The sequence below is a fragment of the Salvelinus fontinalis genome, chromosome 1, assembly GCF_029448725.1.
Source record: "Salvelinus fontinalis isolate EN_2023a chromosome 1, ASM2944872v1, whole genome shotgun sequence".
Taxonomy (NCBI): domain Eukaryota; kingdom Metazoa; phylum Chordata; class Actinopteri; order Salmoniformes; family Salmonidae; genus Salvelinus; species Salvelinus fontinalis.
In genome coordinates this window covers 1,144,552-1,156,096 of record NC_074665.1, presented here as the reverse complement: position 1 = coordinate 1,156,096, position 11,545 = coordinate 1,144,552, and the positions used below count along the sequence as shown (strand labels likewise).

The 11,545-nt window shown below is 40.8% G+C and overlaps 1 protein-coding gene across 2 annotated transcripts in view; it reads right to left on the bottom strand.

Annotated features, from left to right (window-relative positions):
* Nucleotides 1-1,267: 1,267 nt before the first annotated feature.
* Nucleotides 1,268-11,545, bottom strand: part of LOC129862810 (signal-induced proliferation-associated 1-like protein 2) — a 145,508-nt gene continuing 135,230 nt past the window's right edge. For both annotated transcript variants that reach the window (XM_055934856.1, XM_055934936.1), the window contains 3 exons: nt 10,317-10,434; nt 5,515-5,596; nt 1,268-4,794 (listed from right to left, as the gene is read on the bottom strand). In XM_055934856.1, coding sequence (XP_055790831.1) covers nt 4,648-4,794; nt 5,515-5,596; nt 10,317-10,434 — 347 coding nt within the window. In that variant the 3' untranslated portion in view covers nt 1,268-4,647. The remainder of the gene's footprint in view (nt 4,795-5,514; nt 5,597-10,316; nt 10,435-11,545) is intronic.

Here is an 11,545-nt window from a genome sequence, read left to right as displayed (position 1 = left end):
GCTATGATTGGTACCTGGTACTTCCTGTATACAGCTATGATTGGTACCTGGTACTTCCTGTATACAGCTATGATTGGTACCTGGTACTCCCTGTATACAGCTATGATTGGTACATGGTACTTCCTGTATACAGCTATGATTGGTAGCTGGTACTTCCTGTATACAGCTATGATTGGTACCTGGTACTTCCTGTATACAGCTATGATTGTTACCCGGTACTTCCTGTATACAGCTATGATTGGTACCTGGTACTTCCTGTATACAGCTATGATTGGTACCCGGTACTTCCTGTATACAGCTATGATTGGTACCTGGTACTTCCTGTATACAGCTATGATTGGTACCTGGTACTTCCTGTATACAGCTATGATTGGTACCTGGTACTTCCTGTATACAGCTATGATTGGTACCTGGTACTCCCTGTATATAGCTATGATTGGTACCCGGTACTCCCTGTATATAGCCATGTTATTACCTGGTACTCCCTGTATATAGCCATGTTATTACCTGGTACTCCCTGTATATAGCCATGTTATTACCTGGTACTCCCTGTATATAGTCATGTTATTACCTGGTACTCCCTGTATATAGCCATGTTATTACCTGGTAATCCCTGTATATAGCCATGTTATTACCTGGTACTTCCTGTATATAGCCACGTTATCACCTGGTACTTCCTGTATATAACCATGTTATTACCTGGTACTTCCTGTATATAGCCATGTTATTACCTGGTACTTCCTGTATATAGCCATGTTATTACCTGGTACTCCCTGTATATAGCCATGTTTTTACCTGGTACTCCCTGTATATATCCATGGTATTACCTGGTACTCCCTGTATATAGCCATGTTATTACCTGGTACTCCCTGTATATAGCCATGTTAATACCAGGTACTCCCTGTATATAGCCATGTTATTACCTGGTACTCCCTGTATATAGCCATGGTATTACCTGGTACTCCCTGTATATAGCCATGTTATTACCTGGTACTCCCTGTATATAGCCATGGTATTACCTGGTACTCCCTGTATATAACCATGTTATTACCTGGTACTCCCTGTATATAGCCATGGTATTACCTGGTACTCCCTGTATATAGCGATGTATATATATGGTATACTATAGTAACACTACTACCACTGCCAATAGAGTAGGGTATACTATAGTAACATACTACTACCACTACTACCACTGCCAATAGATGTCTGGTACATGTTGTGGTCACTGTTTTGTGAGTTAAAGCACCATAATAAAAGTCATTCATTATTTTCATACTACATTTATTTAGAAAACCAAAGCAACCTATCACATCTGATGTGAGCTGAAACAGTTAAACGTAGAAAGACATTATTATCCTGTAAAAGCAACAAACCAACAGACGGATTATCTAGCAGCATCCAAATGTTGGAATCATCTCCAAAACAAAACAAACATGAGTCCCCAAATGGCACCCTATGTAGTGCACTACTTTAGACCAGAGCTCTGGGACACAGTCAACAAGAATAATCAGTTGTATATTTTAATATATTTCTGCCCTGTAAATGAAGCTTCACACATACTTTACAACATAAACATAGTTTTTTCCCAACCTAGTGCTGAACGAGGAATATGATATGATGCTTAATTAATCAAACAAACAACTTCAGGTGAAATCAGTTTCTATAAATATGAAATACAACAAGACACTTCAGTAGAGGAGCGTATGTACAGAGAGAGACATTTTGACATTGTGAGTGTGATTGGCTATATCCTACATGGCACCCTATATAGTGCACTACTTTAAACCAGAGCCCTATGGCACCCTATTCCCTACATAGTGCACTACTATAGACCAGAGCCCTATGGGCCCAGATTGCTACTGTGATTATAACGCATTAGGGTTTGCTTCACAAATGGCACCCTATTCCTAAAGTATAGTGCACTACTTTTGACCAAATCTTGACCAAAGTAGTGCACTATGTAGGGAATAGTGTGCCTTGTGGTATGCAGTCCAGGTTTGTGTATCAGCTGAGCGATCCATGGACAAGGCAAGAGTAGTAACAACGAAAGCAACGAGAAAGGACCCATACTATTCTACACCTATATAGACCCACAGTCTCTTGTAGGATATCGATACATGTCAAATAGAACCGTCGTTCTCCCCTCAGGAGCTGCTTACGTTTGTGCTGCTAACTTTTAAAAACACACTTTTATAATAACAACTACTTTGTTATTGCTAAGACGTGGTGACAGCGGAATATCTACAGACAAGTGAGAGATAGGTTTTACAAATGCTGTCGAATGAAAACCTTGTAACTCAATTTTTTGTAATTTGACCATTTAGTATTTATTTGTTTACAGAAATTGAAAGCACTAACTCCCCGCAATGTACTCGGAACACTTCATGACTCTAGGACAAGAACAAATATTCGTTTTTTAAAACTATGTAGGTTTCGGTAAAATGGTATAGTAAAATATGGCAGTTTTTCCCCATTTCCTGAAAATGTTCTGTTGTGGAGATAAGAGGTTTTCATTCGACAGCTACAACACGTGAGAGGAGGAGCCTAATCAACCCTACCACCCCTTTGGGAGCACCTTTTAATCAACCGCCCCTTTGCGATTCTATATTACAACAGGGAAGAACAGAAAGATTAAACAAAAGTATTTAAAATCAGTGTTTGGATCAAACATCAGGTTGGCTTCTAAGTGTTTGGATCAAACGTCAGGTTGGCTTCTAAGTGTTTGGATCTAACGTCAGGTTGGCTTCTAAGTGTTTGGATCAAACGTCAGGTTGGCTTCTAAGTGTTTGGATCAAACATCAGGTTGGCTTCTAAGTGTTTGGATCAAACATCAGGTTGGCTTCTAAGTGTTTGGATCAAACATCAGGTTGGCTTCTAAGTGTTTGGATCAAACGTCAGGTTGGCTTCTAAGTGCTTGGATCAAACATCAGGTTGGCTTCTAAGTGTTTGGATCAAACGTCAGGTTGGCTTCTAAGTGTTTGGATCAAGCGTCAGGTTGGCTTCTAAGTGCTTGGATCAAACGTCAGGTTGGCTTCTAAGTGCTTGGATCAAACGTCAGGTTGGCTTCTAAGTGTTTGGATCAAACGTCAGGTTGGCTTCTAAGTGCTTGGATCAAACGTCAGGTTGGCTTCTAAGTGCTTGGATCAAACGTCAGGTTGGCTTCTAAGTGTTTGGATCAAACGTCAGGTTGGCTTCTAAGTGTTTGGATCTAACGTCAGGTTGGCTTCTAAGTGTTTGGATCTAACGTCAGGTTGGCTTCTAAGTGTTTGGATCAAATGTCAGGTTGGCTTCCAAGTGTTTGGATCTAACGTCAGGTTGGCTTCTAAGTGTTTGGATCAAACGTCAGGTTGGCTTCTAAGTGCTTGGATCAAACATCAGGTTGGCTTCTAAGTGTTTGGATCTAACGTCAGGTTGGCTTCTAAGTTTTTGGAATAAACGTCAGGTTGGCTTCTAAGTGTTTGGATCAAACGTCAGGTTGGCTTCTAAGTGTTTGGATCTAACGTCAGGATGGCTTCTAAGTGTTTGGATCAAACATCAGGTTGGCTTCTAAGTGTTTGGATCAAACATCAGGTTGGCTTCTAAGTGTTTGGATCTAACGTCAGGTTGGCTTCTAAGTGTTTGGATCAAACATCAGGTTGGCTTCTAAGTGTTTGGATCAAACGTCTGGTTGGCTTCTAAGTGTTTGGATCTAATGTCAGGTTGGCTTCTAAGTGTTTGGATCTAACGTCAGGTTGGCTTCTAAGTGTTTGGATCAAACATCAGGTTGGCTTCTAAGTGTTTGGATCAAACATCAGGTTGGCTTCTAAGTGTTTGGATCTAACGTCAGGTTGGCTTCTAAGTGTTTGGATCAAACATCAGGTTGGCTTCTAAGTGTTTGGATCAAACGTCAGGTTGGCTTCTAAGTGTTTGGATCTAACGTCAGGTTGGCTTCTAAGTGTTTGTGGCTTTAGGAACGTTGAGGAAACAGACAGTAAAAAATACTTCTCAGGTCAGTTGAGCTACATTCATTATTTATTTGTTATTTTTATCCCACTGTGCCTTTACAGTCCAGGTCTGCCACATGGTTGGTGCAGATAGCAGGTCCTGTTGATTCCTGGTGCAGATAGCAGATATTAAGTTGAATCCTCATGAAAGGTTCCCCAGAACAGAGGGGTTCCCCAGGGTACAGAGAAAGAGGGGTTCCCCAGGGGACAGAGAAAGAGGCGTTCCCCAGGACAGAGGGGTTCCCCAGGGGACAGAGAAAGAGGGGTTCCCCAGGGGACAGAGAAAGAGGGGTTCCCCAGGGGACAGAGAAAGAGGGGTTCCCCAGGGGACAGAGAAAGAGGGGTTCCCCAGGGGACAGAGAAAGAGGGGTTCCCCAGGACAGAGAAAGAGGGGTTCCCCAGAACAGACTCCCCCACACAGCACAGGGTTTCCTTGAATAGTTATGTTTTATCCCTGGGGCCTTGAGCATGAGCTTGTAGAAATTGTCTGTCCATGTGGCATTCGAGAAGTCTAGTTGCCCCCCAAGGGCAGTAGAGGGTTCCATTGCTCCTTGGGCAGTAGGTATCTCTCAGTGCAGTAGTATGGCAGTAGTGGTCAGGGTTCTGTTGCCCCCTGGGGTAGTAACGTGTCCTTGTTCCCAGGGGCATTAGCCCTCCAGTTTCAGGGCTTCTTGTCGATAGTGTGGAAGAACCATTCAGTAAACTTCCTGAGTTGAGCGGCTGATGTCTGACTCTCCTCCTGTAGTCTCATGTTGTCTTGTCTCAGGTGCTGCACCTCTACCTGCAGCAACACCTTGTCCTCCTTCTCCTGGTAGAGAGAGAACATATCATATTAACCCTGACCTCTAACCCTGACCTCTAACCCTGACCCCTAACCCTGACCTCTAACCCTGACCCAAACCCTAACCTCTACCCGCAGCAACACCTTGTCCTCCTGCTCCTGGTAGAGAGAGAGAACATATCACATTAACCCTGACCTCTAACCCTGACCCCTGACCCTGACCTCTAACCCTGACCTCTAACCCTGACCCCTAACCCTGACCTCTAACCCTGACCTCTAACCCTGACCCCTAACCCTGACCTCTAACCCTGACCTCTAACCCTGACCTCTACCTGCAGCAACACCTTGTCCTCCTTCTCCTGGTAGAGATAGAGAACATATCATATTAACACTGACCTCTAACCCTGACCCCTAACCCTGACCCAAACCCTAACCTCAACCTGCAGCAACACCTTGTCCTCCTGCTCCTGAGGAGGAGATCAACACTCAACATTTGGGTTTTGTCTGAAATGGATGCCATTTCAGATGGAGGTTAACGGTCTCTTATCACTCACTTGGAAACAAGTATGAGTTCACAAATAGCTGTAAAATGACAAACACACCCTATTGTTCTTGGCTTATAAGACTAGCTACGTGACTTTTTTCTAACCAACTTAAACACGGGACATTCGCTTCTATCGTCAGGCAGCTGCAGTGTAAACGGGTTTCCTGTATTCTTCCCAGGGTTAATAAGGGAGTAAGAAGTACCTTTCTGAGGTCATACTGGAGTTGAGTCAGGATCACCTCCAGTTGGTTGACTTTACCAGTCAGAGTGGAGGGAGAGCTGTTCCTGGACATACAGAGAGATTTTATATTGGTTATAAAAGACACATACTAGCCTATAAGGTATTTGCATTCATGATGATTAGGTTGTTTGAGGTGGTGATGTGCCAGCTCCTACCTTGCCTTTAGGGCGCACCCCTCGGGTGTAATTTACGTCTATATGGTATAGTATTGTGTGATGTGGTATAATATAGTATAGTATGGGATAGTGTAGTGTGATGTGGTATAATATAGTATACTATGGTATAGTGTAGTGTGATGTGGTATAGTGTGGTGTGGTGTGGTATAGTATGGTATAGTATAGTGTGATGTGGTATAGTGTAGTGATGTGGTATAGTATAGTGTGATCTGGTATAGTGTAGTGATGTGGTATAGTATGGTGTGATGTGGTATAGTGTAGTGATGTGGTATAGTATGGTGTGGTGTGGTGTGGTATAGTATAGTGTGATGTGGTATAGTGTAGTGATGTGGTATAGTATGGTGTGATGTGGTGTGGTATAGTATGGTATGATGTGGTATAGTGTAGTGATGTGGTATAGTATGGTGTGGTGTGGTGTGGTATAGTATGGTATGATGTGGTATAGTGTAGTGATGTGGTATAGTATGGTATGATGTGGTATAGTGTAGTGATGTGGTATAGTATGGTGTGGTGTGGTATAGTATGGTATGCACAGTATAGTTTAGTATGGAATGGTATATTAAAGTATGGTATGGTATAGAATGGTATGGTATAGTATGGTATTGTATATTATAGTATGGTATAGTGTGGAATGTTATAGTATAGTATGGTGCAGTATGGCATAGTGTGGTATGGCATCGCATGATTTGATGCGGTATAGTATGGTATATTATGATGTGCTGTAGTATGGTATAGTATAGTATTGAATAGTATAGTATAGTGCTGTGTGATTTGATGTGGTATAGTATGATATGGTGTGGTATGGTATGGCACAGTATGGTATGGTATTGTATGGTATAGTACAGTATGGTATAGCATGTATAGTACGGTATAGTATATTATGGTATAGTATGGCATGGTATGGCATATTATAATATAGTATGGTATAGTATAGTATAGTATGGTATTGTATATTATGGAATGGTATGGCATATTATGGTATGGTGTATTATAGTATGGTATGGTATAGTATAGTATAGTATAGCATGTTATGGTATATCATAGTATGGTGTCGTATAGTATGGTATGGTAGAGTATAGTATGGTATAGTATATTATGGAATGGTATGGCATATTATGGTATGGTGTATTATGGTATGGTATGGTATGGTATAGTATAGCATGGTATGGTATATCATAGTATGGTGTCATATAGTATGGTATGGTAGAGTATAGTATGGTATAGTATGGCATTGAATGGTATGGTGTAGTATAGTATGGTATAGTATGGCATGGCATACTATGGCGTAGTATAGCATGGCATATCATGGTATAGTATGGCATAGTATAGAATGGTATAGTATGGCATGGTGTAGTATAGTGTGGTATAGTATGGAATAGTATGGTATGGTGTTGTATGGTATGGCATTGAGGGTATGGTATAGTATGGCATGGTACGGTATAGTATGGCATGGTATGGTATAGTATGGCATGGTACGGTATAGTATGGCATGGCATGGTATGGTATAGCATGGTTCAGTATGGTATAGTATGGTATGGTGTGGCACAGTATGGTTTAGTACAGTATAGCACAGTATGGTATAGTATGGTCCAGTATAATATAGTATGGTATGGTATAGTATAGTATGGTTTAGTATAGTACCATGGCGTAGTATTGTATGATGCAGTATAGTATGGTGTAGTATTGTACGGTGTAGTATAATATGGTGTAGTATGGTATAGTATGGCATGGTGTAGTATGGCATAGCATGGCATGGTGTAGTACGGTATAGTATAGTATGGTATGGTTTACTATGGCATGGTGTGGTATAGTATGTATGGTTTACTATGGCATATCATGGCATAGTATGGTGTAGTATGATGTGGTATGGTGTAGTATAGTTTACTATGACACGGGCAAGTATAGTATGGTATGGTATAGTATTGTATAGTATGCATTATAGTATTTTGAGGAGTAGTTTGGTATGGTGCAGTATAGTATGGCGCAGTATAGTACTGTGTAGTATAGCACGGTGTAGTATAGTATGGTGTGGTATAGTATGGTGTAGTATAGTATGGTGTGGTATAGTATGGCATAGTATAGTATGGTGTAGTATAGTATGGTGTAGTATAGTATGGTGTAGTATAGTGTAGTATGGTATGGTGTAGTATAGTATGGTGTAGCATAGTATGGTAGGGTGTAGTATAGTATGGTGTGGTATGATATGGTGTAGTATAGTATGGTGTAGTATAGTATGGTGTGGTATGATATGGTGTAGTATAGTATGGCGTAGTATAGTATGGTGTAGTATGGAATGGTGTAGTATAGTATGGTGTAGTATAGTATGGTGTGGTATAGTATGGTGTAGTATAGTATGGTGTAGTATAGTATGGTGTAGTATAGTATGGCGTAGTATAGTATGGTGTGGTATGATATGGTGTTGTATAGTATGACGTAGTATAGTATGGTGCAGTATAGTATGGTGTAGTATAGTATGGCGTAGTATAGTATGGTGTAGTATAGTATGGTGTAGTATAGTATGGTGTAGTATAGTATGGTGTAGTATAGTATGGTGTGGTATGATATGGTGTGGTATGGTATGGTGTAGTATAGTATGGCGTTGTACGGTATAGTATAGTATGATATGGTTTACTATGGCATGGTGTGGTATAGTATGGTATAGTATGTATGGTTTACTATGGCATATCATGGCATAGTATGGTGTAGTATGATGTGGTATGGTATAGTATAGTTTACTATGACATAGTATGGTGTAGTATGGTGCGGTATGACATAGTATGGTGTAGTATAGTATGGTGTCGTATAGTATGGTGTAGTATAGTATGGTGTAGTATAGTATGGTATGGTATGATATGGTGTAGCATAGTATGGTGTAGTATAGTATGGTATGGTATGATATGGTGTAGCATAGTATGGTGTAGTATAGCACGGTGTAGTATAGTATGGTATAGTATAGTGTGGTGTAGTATAGTATGGTGTGGTATGATATGGTGCAGTATAGTATGGTATGGTATAGTATAGTATGACATGTCGTAGTATAGTATGGTATAGTATAGTGTGGTATTGTGTGGTGTAGTATGGCGTGGTGTAGTAGTGTATGGTGTGGTATAGTATATTATGGTATGGTACAGTGTAGTATTGTATGGTGTAGCATGACGTGGTGTAGTATTGTATGGTGTGGTATAGTATGGTGTGGTATAGTATATTATGGTACGGTATGGCATGGTGTGTTATAGTATAGTATGGTATGGTGTAGCATAGTATAGTATGGTGTGTTATAGTATAGTATGGTATGGTGTAGTATATTATGGTATGGTGTAGTATAGTATGGTGTGTTATAGTATAGTATGGTATGGTGTAGTATAGTATAGTATGGTGTGTTATAGTATAGTATGGTATGGTGTAGTATATTTTGGTATGGTGTAGTATAGTATGGTGTGTTATAGTATAGTATGGTATGGTGTAGTATAGTATGGTGTGTTATAGTATATTAGGGTGTGTTACAGTATAGTATGGTATAGTATAGTATAGTATGGTGGGGTGTAGTATAGTATAGTATTGTATGGTATAGTACTAGTGATACAGTATGGTGTAGTATAGTGTGATGTGGTATAGTACGGTGGGGTGTAGTATAGTATAGTATGGTATTGTGTAGTATAGTGTGGTACGGTGTAGTATAGTATAGTATGGTGTGGTATGGTATGGTGTAGGTAGTATAGAATGGTGTAGTATGGTATGGTATTGTGTAGTATAGTATAGTATGGTGTGGTATGGTGTAGTATAGTGTGGTACGGTGTAGTATAGCATGGTATGGTGTAGTATAGTGTGGTGTAGTATAGCGTGGTATGGTGTAGTATAGTGTGGTGTAGTATAGTATGGTATGGTGTAGTACCGTATGGAGTAGTATAGCATAGTATGGTGTGGTATAGTATAGTATGGTGTGTTATAGTATAGTATGGTGTAGTATAGTTTGCTATGGTGCGTTATAGTATAGTATGGTATGGTGTAGTATAGTATATTATGGTATGGTATGGTGTAGTATAGTATATTATGGTATGGTATGGTGTAGTATAGTATATTATAGTATGGTATGGTGTAGTATAGTATATTATGGTATGGTATGGTGTAGTATAGTATAGTATGGTATGGTGTAGTATAGTATGGTGTGGTGTAGTATAGTATGGTGTGGTATAGTGTAGTATAGTATAGTATGGTGTAATATAGTATAGTATGGTATGGTGTAGTATAGTATGGTGTGGTACAGTACGGCGTGGTGTAGTATAGTATGGTGTAGTATAGTATGGTGTGGTATAGTATAGTATAGTATGGTGTAGTATAGTATAGTATGGTACGGTGTAGTATAGTATAGTATGGTATGGTGTAATATAGTATAGTATGGTATGGTGTAGTATAGTATGGTGTAGTATAGTATGGTATGGTGTGTTATAGTATAGTATGGTGTGGTATAGTATAGTATGGTATGGTATGGTGTAGTATAGTATAGTATGGTACGGTGTAGTATAGTATAGTATGGTATGGTGTAATATAGTATAGTACGGTATGGTACTACTAGTGATGGGGTTCTCACCCTGCCTCCAGGGCGGCCCCCTCAGCTGCAGCAACGCGTCTGGTCAGTTCCTGTGAGATGTGGAGTGCCTCGGCCCTCTGCATGTCTGTCATGGTGCAGAAAGACGCCACCCGCTGGTCTGGGACACACAGCAAGCAGGAAACAGGCTCAATCAATATATTCTTTAATGTTAGCATGCATCTATAACAAACTCCAATCAACAATATATAACCATTAAGACAGTTAAATTATTATACAGATTACATTAAGTAAATTGGGTTTAACTATATCGATTACTTGAATTAAGTCATTTTGGTTTTATTATATAAAGCTACAGAAAACAAATTAAAAGAAAAACCCTCCCTAACCCAAAATACAAGGACCTCTCCTCTCCCTAACCCAATACACAAGGACCTCTCCTCTCCCTAACCCAATACACAAGGACCTCTCCTCTCCCTAACCCAATACACAAGAACCTCACCTCTCCCTAACCCAATACACAAGGACCTCTCCTCTCCCTAACCCAATACACAAGGACCTCGCCTCTCCCTAACCCAATACACAAGGACCTTTCCTCTCCCTAACCCAATACACAAGGACCTCTCCTCTCCCTAACCCAATACACAAGGACATCTCCTCTCCCTAACCCAATACACAAGGACCTCTCCTCTCCCTAACCCAATACACAAGGACCTCGCCTCTCCCTAACCCAATACACAAGGACCTCTCCTCTCCCTAACCCAATACACAAGGACCTCTCCTCTCCCTAACCCAATACACAAGGACCTCTCCTCTCCCTAACCCAATACACAAGAATCTCTCCTCTCCCTAACCCAATATACAAGGACCTCTCCTCTCCCTAACCCAATACACAAGGACATCTCCTCTCCATAACCCAATACACAAGGACCTCTCCTCTCCCTAACCCAATACACAAGGACCTCTCCTCTCCTCTCCCTAACCCAATACACAGGGACCTCTCCTCTCCCTAACCCAATACACAAGGACATCTCCTCTCCCTAACCCAATACACAAGGACACCTCCTCTCCCTAACCCAATCTACAAGGACCTCTCCTGTCCCTAACCCAATACACAAGGACACCTCCTCTCCCTAACCCAATCTACAAGGACCTCTCCTCTCCCTAACCCAATACACAAGGACATCTCCTCTCCCTAACCCAAAATACAATGATCTCTCCTCTCCTCTCCTCTCCCTAACCCAAAATACAAGGACACCTCCTCTCCCTAA